This window comes from Neoarius graeffei, chromosome 10, assembly GCF_027579695.1.
Source record: "Neoarius graeffei isolate fNeoGra1 chromosome 10, fNeoGra1.pri, whole genome shotgun sequence".
Taxonomy (NCBI): Eukaryota; Metazoa; Chordata; class Actinopteri; order Siluriformes; family Ariidae; genus Neoarius; species Neoarius graeffei.
In genome coordinates this window covers 59,396,575-59,415,977 of record NC_083578.1, presented here as the reverse complement: position 1 = coordinate 59,415,977, position 19,403 = coordinate 59,396,575, and the positions used below count along the sequence as shown (strand labels likewise).

At 39.8% G+C, this 19,403-nt stretch overlaps 1 protein-coding gene across 3 annotated transcripts in view; it reads left to right on the top strand.

The window, feature by feature from the left end:
• The first annotated feature begins 5,565 nt into the window (after window positions 1–5,565).
• The window catches only part of gpr173 (G protein-coupled receptor 173), a 100,893-nt gene continuing 87,055 nt past the window's right edge, over window positions 5,566–19,403 (top strand). The window contains exons 1-2 of one of the 3 annotated variants that reach the window (XM_060931972.1): window positions 5,566–6,948; window positions 13,436–13,644. In XM_060931972.1, the coding sequence (XP_060787955.1) occupies window positions 5,612–6,775 (1,164 nt within the window). In that variant the 5' untranslated portion in view covers window positions 5,566–5,611 and the 3' untranslated portion in view covers window positions 6,776–6,948; window positions 13,436–13,644. Of the gene's footprint in view, window positions 7,491–13,435; window positions 13,645–19,403 lie in introns of those variants that run through there. The other 2 variants (XM_060931975.1, XM_060931973.1) reach the window with 2 other exon arrangements.

The following is a 19,403-nucleotide window of genomic DNA, read 5'->3' as shown; positions in this document are numbered from 1 at the left end:
CACTGCCGCGTACCACAGGATTTAGGCTCTCATAAACGCGACATATAGGCGAACAGTCTGCCAGTGCCCATGTATTTATTTAATTGTACCACAGTGCGATGGGAATATACGGCTGAGGCTTAGGCTAGCGTTTATGGAAAACCCGAAGACATGACATGCACACGAAAAAAAAGGAAACGACATTTTTTGCTTTTTAAATCCTGTGTTTACATAAGCTAACGAGCCGCTGGCTAAACAACAGGGCTGTTGTTTCGACCCGAAACAGGTTTCGTGTTATTTCCCCCTCAGACGTAACCATTTTGTTTATTAATTCGTGTTGGGTTTTTTTTCCCTTCCTCCCCTTCATCCATCCATCCATCCATCTTATAGAAATTTTTCCGGTTGTATTTCTAGTAAACGAGTTGGCAGTCGATGCTGGACCACAGATTTGGATTCATGTTTGATTCCCGGAGCGAGCTGTGCCATTTGGAAAAGAACAATTTTTGCATCTTTTTGGTTCTTGACAACTGCAACAAGCTCCCGTTCAGGCCTGCTGTCCAAGCCAAAGCCATTGTGTTGAGGACAAACTGGAGATTTCCAGGTAGAAGCTTCATCTCGGCCGCACATTCATGATTGTTGTGTGAAAAATAAATAAATAAATAAATAAAGCTGGGATAATTAGGATAACCTTTTAACCTGTACATTATTGTCGAGAGGAAGTCAAGGATAGGCAAAGCAGCCTCATCTGTCATCTTGTCGCATAAGATACCGTAGGCTGACTGCAAAGAAGTCTAATTGGGTTATTTTCGGTTGATGGTGTGCACACGCTTGCTGTGGACCTGGATAAAGGAGGCCTGAGGAGTCACAGAGATGTAAATGAACTAAGAACCAGGAGACGACAGTATATAAACCCTAGGACTCGCTTTGACGCTTATATACAGGTCGTTTGCACTTTTGCGTAGGCATTAGGACTGCCTGCTTTTCTCTCATCGCCAGCTCTATGAAATGAATCATTATAATATAATCACCGAATGAAATGGAGCATCAGCTGCAGGTTGGATGGACGCATACATGCTTAAATGGCGCATCAAGCGTAATGCACACACAAAGATGGCCTAATGAGATTTTTTTCCCCCACAATTTTGTAGCCGAATGGTAGGTATGGGACAGTGGGAGTGATTGTGTCTGCGTTTGGTTGGTGAATTCCATGTCGCCTGCTCCTCCCATACTGAGAGCTGTTAGCCGCACTCTCTCCCTCTCTCTCTCCCTCTCTATCTATCTCTCTCTCTGCTGTTGCTATCCAGCCTTCTGCCTCCATACTGACTTTATACCAGTCCGTCCGACTCCTCCCTGAAGAGACGCACACTTTTACCCGGGATTACTACCACAAAAGACACTCGAACCAATCTACACAGCCACATGGTCTCCAAGTGCCAGTGTGCTATGCGTTATGGCGCCGTTATGATCAAGCCTCAGATGCCCATTTACATATTTTGCCCATGGTTTGGCAACGACTTATTATAAATAGCAGACTAATGGCTCTGTTTCCTCATATTACTATTTCATGCAAGTTTAACTTGAACCTTTACTGTATGTAGCTAGAGTTGTTACCAATAGTCACTTTTGAGGCTGGGTGGGACCAGAAGCCTTTCCAGTGCACTAATATTACTATTTTAAAAAGTACACTCACATAAGAGGTACTATAGTCCTCCCTTTTGAATCATTGACTATATTTGTAAGCGTGTTTATTTATTTACTTATTTATTTATTGTCCACAATAGCTATGTCTGTTATTAACTGAACTGACTTTCATATTTGATGATTTGCGTGTCGTTTACGGAAAGATACACTGAAATCGATATAACCATGTGACAAAATGCGCGATTAACAAAGTGATTAGTTTTTGGTTAACACTGTCACCTCACAGCAAGAAGGTCCTACTGTAGGTTCGAGCCCAGTGGCCGGCGAGGGCCTTTCTGTGTGGAGTTTGCATGTTCTCCCCGTGTCCGTGTGGGTTTCCTCCGGGTGCTCCGGTTTCCCCCACAGTCCAAAGACATGCAGGTTAGGTTAACTGGTGGCTCTAAATTGACCGTAGGTGTGAATGGGAGTGTGAATGGTTGTCTCTGTGTCAGTCCTGTGATGACCTGGCGACTTGTCCAGGGTGTACCCCGCCTCTCTCCCATAGTTGGGATAGGCTCCAGCTTGCCTGAAGACCCTGCACAGGATAAGCGGCTACAGATAATGGATGGATATATATATATATATATAAATTTAACAGCTGTTTGTCTTTGAAGTCAGACAAGTAAGTTGTTTTGGATTTGGATAAGCAAGATGATATTTTCTATCTAAATTTAAGGGATGGCAGCCACACCTGTTGCAAATAGTTTTTATAGCATAGATGCCATGTATTATGTACAAAACCAGATCTAGAACGCTTAAGGGTTCTTCGGTTGTCCCTCTGGGAACCCTTAAAGGATCTCTGTAGAACTCTAAGTGATTCCTTTGAAGAACGACTTAGACTTATAAGTAGAACTCTTTCAGCAAGCTAAGAACCCTTAACTGTCCAAAGAGCGCTTGAAGAATCCGCTTTGCTAAGAGTGTACCATTTTATAAGCAAGCTCACTTAAGTAATCATGCGGCATGAAATATCAAATGGTCACCATAAAGATCAGAAAGATGGGCTTGTGTATAACAGATGGGCATGGAAATTCACAAGCGTACAGTTCACACTGTTTGTGTTTCTGACAAACTCCGGACGAATTTCATATCTATTTCAGATATTTTGTCAAACCAAATTTATCAGTATGCACTACAGAAGCAAATGCCATCAAATTATATTTGAAATTGCATGCTGAGCATTCAGAGAGATGCATCCACTGATACATGAGTTTGATCCTTGCTGTTTACATTTGCATATTTTCATCTCGCATTCACTGAAAAAAAAAAGGGACTATTCAGCATCCGCCTATTTCGGTCGAATATTGTTTTTCTTAACAGAAGTGATAATTTCAGGTAATGCTACAGTAAATGACTAATCTGCCACTACACAAAAACAAAACCTTCACTCCTTTTTTCCTTTGGTTGCTGATTGCCTCTGATGAGCAATCCCTCCCACCTCGCTTCAGCACATACAAATTCGAAAGCATTAAGTTGTACGAAGACACACCACACACACATGCACACACTGCATGAGGAAGAAGGACCCTGTAGCTTAGCAACAAGCTGCTGTAATTGCTGTAACAGAAGTACATTAGTATGACTGCTCTAAAACAATAGGTTGTTCTCTGTCCTTTTGGAGTCTGACACTAATAATCATATGAGCTCTTTAATAATTTCAGACATCTCTGAGGTAAAAGCTGGTAGTCATTCATAGAAATAGTCAGTGTCAGCACATAGGGATAGCAGTGTCCGGATACAGGCCAGTAATTTTTCCTGTTAGTATCGATATGTGCATTGAACTGTTTCTCGGATTTTCCTGTTGGATCTCGACATTTAGTTACAACTTGATGGTTATTCAGCCTCAGTGTAGATGTTGAGCAGTTAGTTCCCCCACCTCTCTTTCCTGCTCCCCATCCCTCTGCCTCCCTCTCAATAGAGATACCCACATGCAACACACAAAACGTGATGTTAGGTGTTGTAGCCTAGCAACAAGTGAGGTAGTCACTGTGACAGACTAGTTGCTGGCATGCCATGTTGCATGTGGTGGGAACAGCTGATCTGCTGTGTGCAGAGAGCAAGGCAGATGATGTTCCTCAGCATGCTACAGCAGCTGCTTACTGGAGCCCTGCTTCTCCCTTTTAGGAGCCTATTGATTGATTTATGTTTACAACTGACATGTGCAAATGTGTAGCCCCTTACCCCTAGGTGTTGGAGAGATGTCAAATTCTGGTCTTACCCTTTTGGATAGACCTGTAAAATAAAGGTTTACAACATATTTGTAAGTCCAAATACTTTGAGTTTGTCAGTGGACTATTTTAAGTACCTTATGCTTTAGGTCTGGCAGTGCTATTTGTCATCCATAGTTTTTTTTCTTCTTCCTGACCTCCTTTTTGTTTGGCTGGAATTAAATCTGGCTAATTCTGGCAAGGCATCAAAGAAACAGTAAAAACAGGCTTACCTGATTCAGGTGTACTTTGGAGCGAAATAAAACAACACCCCAGATTGGTAGGAGTGCCTTAACCTTAAACATCCATCCATCCATTATCTGTCGCTGCTTATCCTGTTCTACAGGGTCGCAGGCAAGCTGGAGCCTATCCCAGCTGACTATGGGCGAGAGGCGGGGTACACCCTGGACAAGGCGCCAGGTTATCGCAGGGCTGAGACAGAGACAAACAACCATTCACACTCACATTCACACCTACGGTCAATTTAGAGCCACCAATTAACCTAACCTGCATGTCTTTGGACTGTGGGGGAAACCGGAGCACCCGGAGGAAACCCACGCGGACACGGGGAGAACATGCAAACTCCGCACAGAAAGGCCCTCGCCGGCCACTGGGCTTGAACCCAGGACCTTCTTGCTGTGAGGCAACAGTGCTAACCACTACACCACCGTGCCGCCCTAACCTTAAACATATACAGATAATTTAAAGACCACTAAATGACAAGAATAACATACTGATGTTCTTTTGTTGCACGCAAAAATTAGCATGAAAGTGAATTATTTTGTCTAGGTTTTGTAGCATTACAATAGGTCTATACAAGACGAATAAGGTTTGGGGGTTAGAATGTGCTCCAGAGGAGTAGCATTTATTAATGTTTTACAATAATAAACACCAAAAAACCCTGGAATAGGGCTTTTGAATATCAATTTCATTTGCAAAATTAAATTTACCATATACCCATCACTAGTTTTGACCCACGATCCATCCCCATATGCGAGCGAATGCTTGATTTTGCAGTAGGCACCTTGTTTTAAAGACCTGATACAAGTTTTTGAAGTGAAGTTTGACAACTTTGGGAGAGAAACTGCAGCTGATGGCTACTTTGTGGTGTGTAACATGGTATGTTAAATCTCTGGTGGATGAGTGGAAAAGTCTAGCCATAAGGGGTTAACAATATTCAGGACATAATCACCTTAGCATATTATCCGCGTAGCCATTAAAATAATCTTAGCACTTTTGGCCACATATAACAGGGCACTAATGGAAGAAATAATATTGGCCATCATCAGTACCACTTGTAAACAATATCAGGCTTTCAACCCATAAGTGTCATTTGATGAAAAAATGTATTTATACTTTATTTATATACTCTTAGGAAAAGTGTTCTTCAAGGGTTCATGGATAATTAACTTTTTTAATTATCTCCAGAATGGGTTTTCTAGGAGACTGTATTTATAACATTTATTTTGGATAATAACAATTATTTTACTTTGCTCATAGGTGTTGTGAAGGGTCAGGAGGGGAGACATTTTTGAAAGGGCGTTCCAAAGAGAACTGCAAAATGAGGCAATGCAGAACCAGCTTCTCCTGTTCTATGTGAGACAACAAAGAGAGGCAACCACGTGGACGAAAGACAACTCAACCGGAGGAGGTGGTGGAGGAGGAGGTGGTGGTGGAGGAGGTGACAGTAAAGGAGGTGTTGGTTCTAGAGGAGAGGACGAAGCTCTGCAGTCAGAGCAGCAAGAGGTATGGCCAACGGAAACGAGAGTAGTGATGGGTCCCACAACCCCCTGGCAGCAGTTGTGGCTACTACGGGTGGCACAGTGAACGGAGGGGCTTCATCAGCTGTGTCTACCTACATCAAGCTTGTCCTGCTAGGGCTGATCATATGCATCAGCCTAGTGGGCAACCTGGTGGTATCTTTACTAGTGTTAAGGGACCGAGCCCTACACAAGGCCCCATACTATTTCTTGTTGGATCTTTGCTTGGCTGACACAATTCGGTCAGCAGTCTGCTTCCCCTTTGTACTAGTGTCCATCAAGAATGGCTCAACCTGGACCTACAGCGTACTCAGCTGCAAGGTGGTGGCTTTCATGGCCGTGTTATTCTGCTTCCACGCAGCCTTCATGCTGTTCTGCATTAGTGTCACACGGTACATGGCTATCGCCCACCATCGGTTCTATTCTAAGCGCATGACCTTCTGGACGTGTGTTGCCGTGGTGTGTATGGTCTGGACACTGTCGGTTGCTATGGCCTTTCCACCTGTATTTGATGTGGGCACCTACAAGTTTATCCGTGAAGAAGATCAGTGCATTTTTGAGCACCGTTACTTTAAGGCCAATGACACACTGGGATTCATGCTTATGCTGGCTGTGCTTATCCTAGCCACTCACGTGGTCTACATGAAGCTCTTGCTCTTCGAGTACAAGCACCGCAAGATGAAGCCCATCCAGATGGTACCCGCCATCAGCCAAAACTGGACCTTTCACGGGCCTGGAGCCACTGGCCAGGCAGCCGCCAATTGGATTGCAGGATTCGGCCGGGGCCCAATGCCACCTACCCTGTTGGGTATCAGGCAGAACTTGCACAACCAGAACCGACGACTGCTAGGCATGGAGGAGTTCAAGGCAGAGAAGCAGCTTGGCAGGATGTTTTATGTAATCACCCTGTTTTTTCTGGTGCTGTGGTCACCATATATTGTGGCCTGTTACTGGCGGGTTTTTGTGAAAGCATGTACCATCCCACACCGGTACCTCTCCACTACGGTGTGGATGAGTTTTGCCCAAGCAGGGGTGAACCCCATTATCTGCTTTTTCCTTAACAAGGACCTCAAAAAGGGTCTGCTGGCCCATTTGCCTCCCTGTTGTAGAACTAAACCTCAACTACCCCGTGAGCCTTACTGTGTCATGTAAAGACAAGTGTTTATTTATTTCTGTTATCATTTCCTTTATTTCTCTTTGGGTGGGTCACAATTGGACAGTTAATATGGTTTAAAAGGTATTTTAAGATGGAGGCATGAATAATGTTTTGTTTTGTTTTAAGGTTAGGGAGGTCATGGGGAAAATCATCTGCTGTCATCTAAATGGTATGTCTTCTTTTTTCTTGCTATCATGGGAAAGGGTTCAGGGCTAAAATGTGAGGCACTAAATCAAATACCTATGTTTTGAAAAACAGTGCTATTTACTCCAGCCTTGACAATGCTATCATTCTAAAGACAAAAACTGCTTATATGACAAACCATTGTTGGTAATGAGTGTATGAGGGTCAGAAATGTGATTGATCTGTGACAATAATTAAACATGACATTAACATTACTTCACGAAATCAGTGAACATGTACCATTAAGCTTCACTTAGGCATAGTAATTTCTATTTGAAATTATACCTGCTAAAAAATTGCAAGCAGTTTGGTAATAAAAACAATCGCATGTATTCTTAAATCTTAAAGCACCAAGGGACAACAAACTCATGAGGGTTTAAATGCAAATTTGGTAAGTTATTGCAAATTTTTGAACGACGAGTTAAAATATTTCCTGTAGAACACTTTGATTCTTCTGGAGGTTTAGTGTATAGAACACAACTGTACTCTACTTAAAAACAAGTTGGAGCTTAATCTTTGAAGTTTTATCCAGTAGTCTGTAATCGCATTTGCACTTTCACAACTTACCATGTTTTACCAGTCATAACTTACCAGTCATCTTTCATGACTTACCATGTTTGTCTTTCTGCCATATTTATTAATTACTTTCCACTGATGAAAGTTCTTTAATGTTGAAAACGAGTTCCCATATGATGTGGTTTGCTCAAGCCATGAGTCATACGTTGATATCAAAACAGAAACCTTAAAACTGCAAATTCTATATAACACAACTCACTGTTTTTGAAAGCATTTGAAATTTTTATCTGCTTTTGATGTCCTAGAAAAAAAATCCCCAAACTGAATGAATGTACTGAAGGTACTGAAACCGAGATCTTACCGAATTGAATAAGTCTTTTTAGTTGATCCTATGTGATGTTTTAAGAGTACAAAATTACCAGTTGCTTGAACCCAATTTGAAGTCAAATCAGAGTGCATAACAGTTTTATACAAGTAAAAAAAAAAAAAGCATTATGCAAATGCAGAACACCTATAGTTCATGTGTGTTATTAAATTCTGTGATATTCTCTTATAATAATAATAATAATAATAATAATAAAACAATTAAGAGTGACACCCAAGAAGACCATGATGTAGCAGATATTCAGCAAACAACATATAATTTATAATTAGGTGGTGGTTGTTTGACCTACCACAGGAGCAGGCCCGGCGCCAGGAACAGTTTACTAAGGGGGCAATTAGAAATCGAAAGGGGGCAAATATTTTTCATATAGTATGTAGTAGTGATGGCGGTCTGACAACGTGTTTCAAACAATTAACTGCGCCAACCACAAAACCACGGCCCCGAAGGTTGCTTTAGTCCGGGAAAATCATGTGGCATATTACCAGGGCAGTTGCGCTTTATCAACCCCCGTGCCCACCTGTTAACCCTCACCTCCAATTTTCTCACAGACACGCGTTACAACCGGAAAGATGCCAAACATAAAACAACACACACAAACCTACAGGCAAGTCCTTTACATTTAAAATACATACAAATGGCTCCGCGACATGAAAACAAAACGTCAATGCAAGTCTACTTGGCTCGGCGGCCAAAATCATAATTTAAAAAAATCAACAGACCCCACGGCTGCACCAGTAATAGCCTTCCTGACTCGCACCGAGTCAACGCTAACCACTTAATCCGCGATCCCAGTTTAGGCGTGTAGGGGACAAAACACACCGAAGTGATGAATTTCACCCCCGCTGCATGGGGGGTGACGTCAACGACACATATTCTTACGCTATTTGCGCACAAAGCGGACCATATATGAACACATACACCAACATAAACGGAGATAAACTTAGCCTACAAAGAAAGAAAATGGATTCACAATATTGTGATCGAATTCGTTTAATTCGGCGGGGGAAAGACTACTCCCGTAAACTGACTGCATATTACAGGATATTGCAGAGACAGTGCACTTGTAAGTGTGCATGTAAAACCCCCGCACGCACGACCCCTCCCCTTGTCCTTATCACAGGTCTGTGTGTGCGCGGCTGTGTCAGCATTTCACACATACACCCACAATAACTAGTCCCCAGTAGTTAGGATTGATACATATGTCTAAAACAGGGTTAATATTAAATTCAGGCTTTTTGAAATAATCCTACCTTAATACAGTTGAATTCTACGATTGCAACGTAAGAATCATAACAACCAATCAGATTTGTTCTACCGTGCCAGTTTTAGTAGTGATTTATGTGAAATGTATTTTTGTGCAATGCGCAACCACTTAATATTTCGTATTTGAAAATGCAAATTATTAATACGTCTATAATACATTATATTTTCATAAGAAAACAATTAAGTGATCCGAGTCTCCGTTGAGGGGGCGGGGCTGTAGCCACGAGGGGGCGACGCCCCCTTTCGCCCCCCCATGGCGCCGGGCCTGCACAGGAGTGATATAACACACACAACAAAAAATATGAAAGTCACGTATTCAAATAGTATTCATGAACAGAAACATTTGTATGAAGAAAAATTCTGATTTTACGTCAAACCTAGTTTTATTCAATAATGTTCCAGAAACAAGTGTAAGTATTAGTAGAGATAAGGAACTGGGATGGAGATGTTCCGATTAATTGGCCTGATACTAATATTTTGCACACAAGTTTAGAAAATACTGATCAGTTAAATGGTTTATTTATTTATCTATCTATTTATTTATTTATTTGTGTGGGGGGGGGTCGGGGGAAAATGTTGATTGGTAGAATGATATTGTCGACAGAGACACAGCGATTGTAATATTTAGCTGAATGTTACAGAGAGCAGAAAATTATTTTTATGAGGTAGTCAAGTTCAGATTGGGATGGTCTAATTCTTTTCTGCTCAAAGTTTTTGCAAGATGAAATGAACAAAAGACACAAAACACAATATCAGGAAAATGAATGGCATCTACACCAAAAGCTAAATCCAACCACCCGCTACTAAAATGGGGATAATTCTTATTTGCATCTATTGCCTTAGTCTATTATGAAGGTTTTAATATTACTGATGTAAGGAGGATTTGATCGCTCTATGCCTCTAAAGACTTTTCTTTTTTTTGGGGGGGGGGGGACAACACTGTGTCTTTGCTCACTATTGGAGGACATTCTTCACTCCCCGTCACAACCATACAAACTGAGGTCATCAAGAACAAATGCATCAAAAGGGCACTAAACTAGCTGGAAACTAATTGCCAAATTGTGACACTAATGTGTACAGTTTTGCACAGTTCAGTGGAAAGACTTGAATTCCAAAACTTGATTTCCAGGTGGAATTAAAAGGAACTTCCTTCATCCTTGTGGAATTCTTTGAGACATTTTTTGGGATTTGATTTGTTTGGTTTTGTTTCTCTTCTTCTTATCTGTGAGTGCGGGAGAAAAGGATGCAGGTGATTTTGGCGGTATTGTGTGTATTCATATATTGAAAGAATCAGAAAAAAGAACAAGTGCTCATATTGGTGTTTGGGAGGGAGGGAGGGCATGTGGGTGAGTGAAAAGGGAATGATTTTTTTTTTTTGTAACAAGCAAAAATGCCTGGTAGAACATTTTTAGTTGCTTCAGGCATTCTATCTTTTGTAAAATAACTGTGACCTCTGTGTGATTTCCTGTGTATTATATGGACTATGGACTAACGTCAAACTGGGGGGAGGGAAAGGGATGGACTCTTGGTTATCATCTTTTTACCGCGCATGTGTGAGTGATTGTTTATGCCAAGTATGAATGTGGGAGAGGACTTGGGGTGGGGTGGGGTGGGGTGGAGAGGGGGGTTGCTAAGTATGAAGCCACATCAAGCATGGTATGGACAGAGATGGACAGCCTCATGAAAAATGTCACTCCTAAAGTTGATCAGGTTCACTTTTCTCTCACATGGATAAATGATATTATGGATTTAAATAATAACCTTAAGAGGAAATTACTCAGTGAAACGTATTCAGGAGATTTAAACAATATTTTTGTCCAACACCATTTTAGATAGTTAAAAAGTGCTATGGTAGTGCTTAGGAAATGAAGCCAAATTGCAGTTAACAAAATGTAGAACTAACCTAAAGCTCTCATTTGACGAGTGTTTTAAAATGGTAGGACTAGTATTAATTGAGGGCGGCACGGTGTTGTAGTGGTTAGCACTGTCGCCTCAAAGCAAGAAGGTTCTGGGTTCGACTCCAGTGTCTGATGGGGTCTTTCTGTGCGGAGTTTGCATGTTCTCCCCGTGTCTGCGTGGGTTTCCTCCGGGTGCTCCGGTTTCCCCCACAGTCCAAAGACATGCAGGTTAGGCTAATTGGTGGCTCTAAATTGACCATAGGTGTGAATGTGAGCGTGAATGGTTGTCTGTGTCAGCCTTGCGATGATCTGGCGACTTGTCCAGGGTGTGTCCCGCCTCTCACCCATAGTCAGCTGGGATAGGCTCCAGCTTGCCCGCGACCCTGCACAGGATAAGTGGTTACGGATAATGGATGGATAGTATTAACTGACGAAAAGAGTAATTTAATTAACGATTTATTAAAATACTACAAGGTCCAAGAGAAGGTAACTAAAATGGTAGCTCAGTGACCTATAACACAGTTCTGTAAGCGTACATGACGTATGAAATAATTGCCGAAAGACAAAATTTTAATCCAGTATGTGACAATTCTAGTCGCTTCAAGGCTGTAAACTACACTATTCCCACAACTGTTATTTCAAATTGTCTGCCAATTTCATTGTCACACTGATTGCAGGAAACAAATTAAAGAATAATTGGAATGCAAATGAATAGAGAGTAATATTATTCAGAAACGAGGCTTCACATGTGGTTAAATTTAATAGTGTTAGTGCAAAGTTCGTGAACACAGTTTAAACATAGCTCTGGGTCTAAATTACCATAATGATTCATTATGAAAATTCATTTTCAGGCTAGGATTAAATGCATCCTGCTTTTTAGCACAAACTAATATGGATTTTTAAGTGAACTTTTTTGCACAATGTGCATTAAAAAAAAAAAAAAAACATACACACGATGCTTAACATGGTGTCGACATGCTTGTGAAGCTCATCCTGATATATAACATCCATTTATTTTCAGGATTTGTAGGTCTCTATATTTTAATTTATAATTAGATTTGAAAGTCAGCAAATCTCCATATCAGGATGAATTAAGTGCTTTTCTTGGTTGGTTTATCTCAAAACTTCGATTATATTTGTTCCACCACTCTTTTGATTTGTTCATTGGGCCAAATACACAGTTTCTTGTGAAATCATTTTCTCTTCGTATAACAAAAAATGCACTTCAAAGAGATTTTAGCAGCTTGTGTACCACAAAGGCTGAAAATGTGAATGAACTGAGATACATGACAAAGAAAGAAAGCGAATGCTTAGTGATAACACAGCACCAATTGAAATATTTCTTTGATTAACTCCGGAGTCACATCTTTCATGAGTGTATGATTAATGATAAGAAATGAGAAGGGAAAAAAGTGGGAGAATGTCAAGTTCGATTTCAGATTCAGATATCTTGTTCTGTAAATTAAAGGGTTTTTCCCTTGACATGACAATAAAAGTTTACTTTTGTTGCGTTTTGGACTGTTAATATGGTGTAACCTTTGTTCCAAGGGCACTGCATCATTGCCCAGCTCCAGAAGAGTTTAATGGTATATGCCACAGTGCAAAATAATATCGACATGGCAGCATATGTGGTCTACATGTACGCAAGTGAAAAGGTGCAGGCTGGGGTGTTGTGTAACCAGACCCAAGCTGCTGTAATACTGAACTCCCATTATAACAATTTCCTTGACCCAAAGGGACTTAAGTTTTATTTTTCTTTAAGCAAATCACACAAGGCTCACTTTTAAATATCTTTTCAAAGACAAAAACAGTACATTTTCACTCATATTACGAAAGATATGCCACATAGTTGCAAACAAAAAAAAAAGAAGTTATTTCATCAACGTGACTGTCACGACTGTTTGAAATTCAAATGACAGGATATGACAGTAGATGGCTTTTTATTCAGAGGAAGCTCAGAGGCACTTACTGCCAAAAAGTTCAGACACAGCTGATCTTTAACAATGGGGATTCTTCCGCTATCATCTTGCTATCCTTTCCCACAAGGAATAAACACACGCACACGTTTCTCGTTAACACTGTCTGAATAAGCAGCAGATTCTTAGCTAGTCTGCAGTAAACCGGATACAGTGGTGTGTCAACCTTGTCAACGTGTGAGTTATTGCTTACCGTACGAACTAAACCTCTGACTCAGCTATGAAGGCATTTTTTAAAAAAAATCATTTATCAAGAATTAATGCAGAATGTCACAAAGCTGATATTTATTATTTAGTTATACATTGTTACCAGTGACATCACATTTTTAGCTGTTGGAAGAGCCTCATATGAATTATGTTCACATAGTTTTTTTGTTTGGTTTTAGGTATGACTGAGAATGTGTGTAGGCACTGTGTATTCTCTTCCCGCAACAGGTGATGGAACCACAGTGGCCCTGACCAAGATAAAGCAGTAACTGAAGATGAATGAGTAGAATATCATACTAACTCCATTAACTTGATATTGCCTTGCAGCCAATAAATGTACAGGCTAATATGTATTCCTTACTATCTACACTGTTGCAAGAGGTTGTTTTTAATTACATTTGGCACCCCGTTAAAAACCAAACAACTAGAAGAAGTGTTTGTATTAAATATGACTTTTGACACCATTTGACTTATATTGCTTTATGTACATAATCATAATGCCTTTAAAAAAAACAGATCAGGAAGATCAATGAGCTATTAAAACAAGTCCAAGACAAAATTCTGGAAAAGTATCAAACAGGGTTTGGTGGTGAAATAAATATCCAACTTTTAAATCCCATGGAGCACTGTTAAATCTATTATTTTAAAAAAAATTGGAAAGAATATTGAACAAGTGTGACTGGATAAAGGAGACTGTCTGAGAAAAGTCTACAAAAGTCAGTGATTGTGTGAAGAGGGCATTAGTCAGAGAAACAACAAAGAGGTCATGGGTGATGCTGATGGAGCTGCAGAGCTCAGATAGAGGATGATGTTCACAGGACAACAGCCCAGATGTTGAATGAATGAATGAAGCTTTATGTAAGAGTAGCAAGAGGAGAAAAAGATCTCAGTCCTATTGAGAATCTGTGGCAAGACAAAAATTGCTGTTCCCGAACTGTCTCCATTCAATCTGACAGAACTTGATCAAGAAGATGAATGGGCAAAAATGTCAGGATTCAGGTGTGCAAATCTGTCAGACATCCCAAAACGCCCGCAGCTGCAATTGCACCCAAGGTCATTGTGCCAAGAAATGATGTAGGTGGGTGAAGACGAACCATCCAACAAATACTATGTGTCTGTCTGTTTAAATAACCTATATGACACAAAAAAATTATTTTGCACCTTTAGCCATTTGATAAATTCATAAAAATCCCAATCAAGTACATTTTAATTTGTAATGCTACAAAACGTATTAGAGTTCAGTATTACTTTTATTGTGATAATTCTGCAAAGCATTTTATTACATGACTTAGCATGAGCGTGATCGTATTTTGCTAACATAATAGTTTGAGAAAAAAAAAGTATTATTGATAATGATAGTAATAACAGTTGAAATAAATACTGCCCAGTCTTCTATATCCAACTGATGCAGGAATGCAGGGAAAACTGCTGATATCTGAGAATCTTGTGCATGTTAAATTTGCTATGACCATTTTACTACTAATCCATTCTGGGGTTTTTGTTTTTTGGTTTTTTTTTTTAAACATGATTATGTCTTGTACTAATTTATAATATGATAACATATGGTGAAAAATAACAATACTGCGCTATTAGTAGGATTCTCTGCTTCAAAAGTGCTGATAAGCAGAAAAGCTGATATCATATTCAATCTATGGTATTATATAAAATAGAGGATTAAGATCTGAACAGGGATTTTAACCAACACCAGTTCACTATGCCATCTGTGTCAGGGTTGTGATGTCCAAGTGATGCGGCCATATGACTGAGCTCAGCTTCTAGCATCACAGACGCTACGCTTAGGCCTGAACAACCATAAATCCACCAAATCCAATAACGCCCAGAGAGAAGCTTGCAATCAGTTCAGCTTAAAAGCATGCTGTGGCTGTGCTGTAGCATGAAAATTCAAGGATAGAAAGAGGTACGAGTTTGGACAGGACAGGGAAGAAGGTAAGGATAAGAGAAAGATCAAAGAGGAAAAGGGTAAACAGACAAAGATAGATGGAGGTCAGAGAACGCAGACCTTTGGAAAGGAGCATAAAGCTCAGTAGAGCTGACAGACCTAAACTCAGACCCCAGAGGAAGCAGCTGCAGATTTTTCATTATGATCAGGAAGACCAAGTGAATAACCCAAGGCCCTGACGTGTAAAGAGCTTTTTGTCTACAGTTTTAGGTATTTAGGTAATTAAGTTAATTTATAAAGTAACAGCAGGAAAAATAGGTTAAGAGACAGACTGAACTTTCTCTCCTAAAGTATTAGTGACCCTTAGAAGTTTCATTTTTATTTGAAAAGGCACTAAAATTAGAAATATTTCAGTCTGTCCTGCACATAGATTTGTTTTTTAAATGGGTCTAAATGTGGTAGACACAGGAGACCTAATGCAATCATGACTTTCCCCACAAAAAACAAATTTAGGGTCTCAAAACAGAAAATGGAGAAGGACAACAATCACAGTACATGCAGCATAAATAAGGCTAATAACCTTATGGCACTGCATTGCCGATGCCTGATTATAAGTCACATTTGAACCTCTGTTTAAACGAGGGGCGTCAAACTCAAATTCTGCCGCCACAGCATTTTTGGAAGAGACTCTGAAGGGTAATCAAAGTCAAATAAATAAATTTTATATATATATATATATATATATATATATATATATATATATATATATACACACACACACACAACCATTCAAAAGTTTGGGGTCACCCAGACAATTTAGTGTTTTCCATGAAAAGTCACACTTTTATTTACCACCATAAGTTGTAAAATGAATAGAAAATATAGTCAAGACATTTTTCTGGCCATTTTGAGCATTTAATCGACCCCACAAATGTGATGCTCCTGAAACTCAATCTGCTCAAAGGAAGGTCAGTTTTATAGCTTCTCTAAAGAGCTCAACTGTTTTCAGCTGTGCTAACATGATTGTACAAGGGTTTTCTAATCCTCCATTAGCCTTCTGAGGCAATGAGCAAACACATTGTACCATTAGAACATTGGAGTGAGAGTTGCTGGAAATGGGCCTCTATACACCTATGGAGATATTGCACCAAAAACCAGACATTTGCAGCTAGAATAGTCATTTACCACATTAGCAATGTATAGAGTGGATTTCTGATTAGTTTAAAGTGATCTGCATTGAAAAGAACAGTGCTTTTCTTTCAAAAATAAGGACATTTCAAAGTGACCCCAAACTTTTGAACGGTAGTGTGTATATATATATATATATATATATATATATATATATATATATATGACTTCTACATTATCGAGTAAGTCCAAAAACATTTGAGTTCTAAACATTCGTTTTCCAGCACAAAATTAAATGTTACAGGAAAAAACAAGTTGTATCTTGAGTATATTACATAAGAGCCCACTTTTCAGATTAAAAAAGAAAACAGAATGAAGGCGACTGGGTTTTGGTGCAAAATTAAGTGTATGACAGTCAAAGTGTCCAGAAGAACTGTGGCTGGTTCTGCAAGATGCTCAGTAAAACCTACAGCTCGTTTCCTTATCAAACTGCACTCATTGGACCGGAGAATAGTATTTTAAGGGTCGTCTCACACCAAATATTGACTTTTTCATTTATTATGGCTTACTGCTGTTTATAGTATTTTTTTTTAATGCTGAAACATTTCATCATTTTAAGCCATTTTTGGTTGACAGCATTTCTTTACACATAGCTAAGACTTTTGCACACTACTGTGCGTGCATGGGGTGTATATATAAGAAGTAACATTAACTATTCATGTATGTACTACCAGGTAATAACATTTATTATACAAAAAAATTATGAATGTATTTGTTTGTTGGGTCCCATTTTATTGGATACCAGCTGCTGTGGGAAGAAACAGGGTTAGCCAACTGTATGATGCATTTTCTGTTTGAAAGCTACTAACCAAATAGCTACACTTTATAATGGAGGTGAGAGTCAGTGAAGCAGCCTGTTAGTGTTTACTGCCAAAGAAATGTAGCTCAGGAGTAATATCATCATGTGTCAAGTGTAATTTTCCGGGATTAATAATATTGTTTTAAGCATTTTCATTGGAACTGTCATAAAGGTATTTTATAGCATTGTTATTAATATGCAAAAATTATTTGGCGGTAGTTTGTGCTTTAAATGATTAAATAAAAAAATGTGACATCGCCGCTCCTACAGCTGTCAGACATCGACCTGAAATGCATGGTAGAAATGAGAAAAACAATCATGATTTTATTTTGTATATTTCCTCATCCCAAATGAATTTCTGATTATGCCACTGCCAGCACAACATGTAACATATCTCCGAATCATTTTTAGACACGAGTGTGACTTACGGGCCAAAGTTCATATGGGCCAAATGAAACAAGCCTGTGGTTTAGATGTGTGTCGAACTGAATATGTGGTGCAATTTGTAAATATACAAATAACTGTGGCGGCACGGTGGTGTAGTGGTTAGCACTGTCGCCTCACAGCAAGAAGGTCCGGGTTCGAGCCCCGTGGCCGGCGAGGGCCTTTCTGTGCAGAGTTTGCATGTTCTCCCCGTGTCCGCGTGGGTTTCCTCCGGGTGCTCCGGTTTCCCTCACAGTCCAAAGACATGCAGGTTAGGTTAACTGGTGACTCTAAATTGACCGTAGGTGTGAATGTGAGTGTGAATGGTTGTCTGTGTCTATGTGTTCAGCCCTGTGATGACCTGGCGACTTGTCCAGGGTGTACCCCGCCTTTCGCCCGTAGTCAGCTGGAATAGGCTCCAGCTTGCCTGCGACCCTGTGGAACAGGATGAGGCGGCTACAGATGAGATGAGACAAATAACTGTTTATAATGTTAAACATTAGACAACCCCAATTCCAAAAAAGTTGGGGACACCGTAAAAAAAACAGAAATGTGATAATTTACAAATCATGGAAACCCTATACTTCATTGAAAATGGTACAAAGACAACAGATCAAATGTTGAAACTGAGAAATTTTATTGTTTTTTGAAAAATATATTCTCCTTTTGAAGTTGATGTCAGCAACACGTTTCAGAAACCTTTGGACAGGGGCGTGTTTACCACTGTGTTGCATCACCTCTACTTTTAACAACACTCTGTAAACGTTTGGGAACTGAGGAGATCAATTGCTGTAGTTTTGAAAAAGAAATGCTGTCCCGTTCTTGCCGATATACAATTTCACAGTTGCTCAACAGTTCAGGGTCTCCTTTTGGAATTGTGGCTGTATAACCATGACCTTCATGTTTAATAACCAACAAAATTATCGAAAGCACTACAAATCAATTACATCTTCATTAGAACTGTGTGAGCCTTGATGCAGTTTCAGCAAGCTTTCATGTACAAGGGCCCACAAACAACGTAGCTTTGGGTCATCTGCATGTACCATAGCACGAGAGGAATACAGATGGCACCATCTGCTGGCTGTACCAGGCTTCTTTAGGCCTAAAGACACTACAATGCGCTATAGTGGTATAATCTGCCTTTTATTGGGCATTGTGTGTTAAACCATATCTAAAAAGGCTTTATTTCATAACACAAAGGGGCCAAATGATTGAAAGCACATCCACATTGCTGAGTTCTCAAAGTGTGTCAAGTTCATAAGTTTTACCAAAAATTTTAAAACAATCTAAAATATTCATTCATTAATTCTCTTTAGTAACCACTTCATCTTGGTCATGGTTATAGTGGATCTGAAGCACACCCTAGATGGGACACCAGGCCATTGCAGGGCAACACGATCATTCACAGCTAGGTACAATTTAGCAGCGCAATCAACCTACAAGCATGTGTTTGGGAGGTGGGAGAAAACTTTAGAAATCAGAAAAAAAAATGCATGCACTCATGAGGAGACAGAAATCAGGATTAAACCCTGGATCCTCAAAGTATGACACATCAACTGTGTGTACCTGCTGTGTCAGTTTCATCTTGTGTAGAATATTGCTTAAAGCCATTTCTTTTTATCAATAGCTCTTGTGATGGACTGGCGTCTAATCCAAAGTGGATTCCTGCTCTAGATCAACTGCGACCTTAACCAAGACAAAGTGGTTATTATGAATGAATGAATGCAATTTCACCATAAAAAGATTCACTTAAAACAATGTTTAAAATAACAGAAATGTCAGTACAACGAAGAACACGTCAAATACAAAATAGTGTGTAAACCATTTCTAACAAGAGTGCTCTGAGAGCACAATATCCCCTGCTGGCAACTCTGCCATAACTCTGG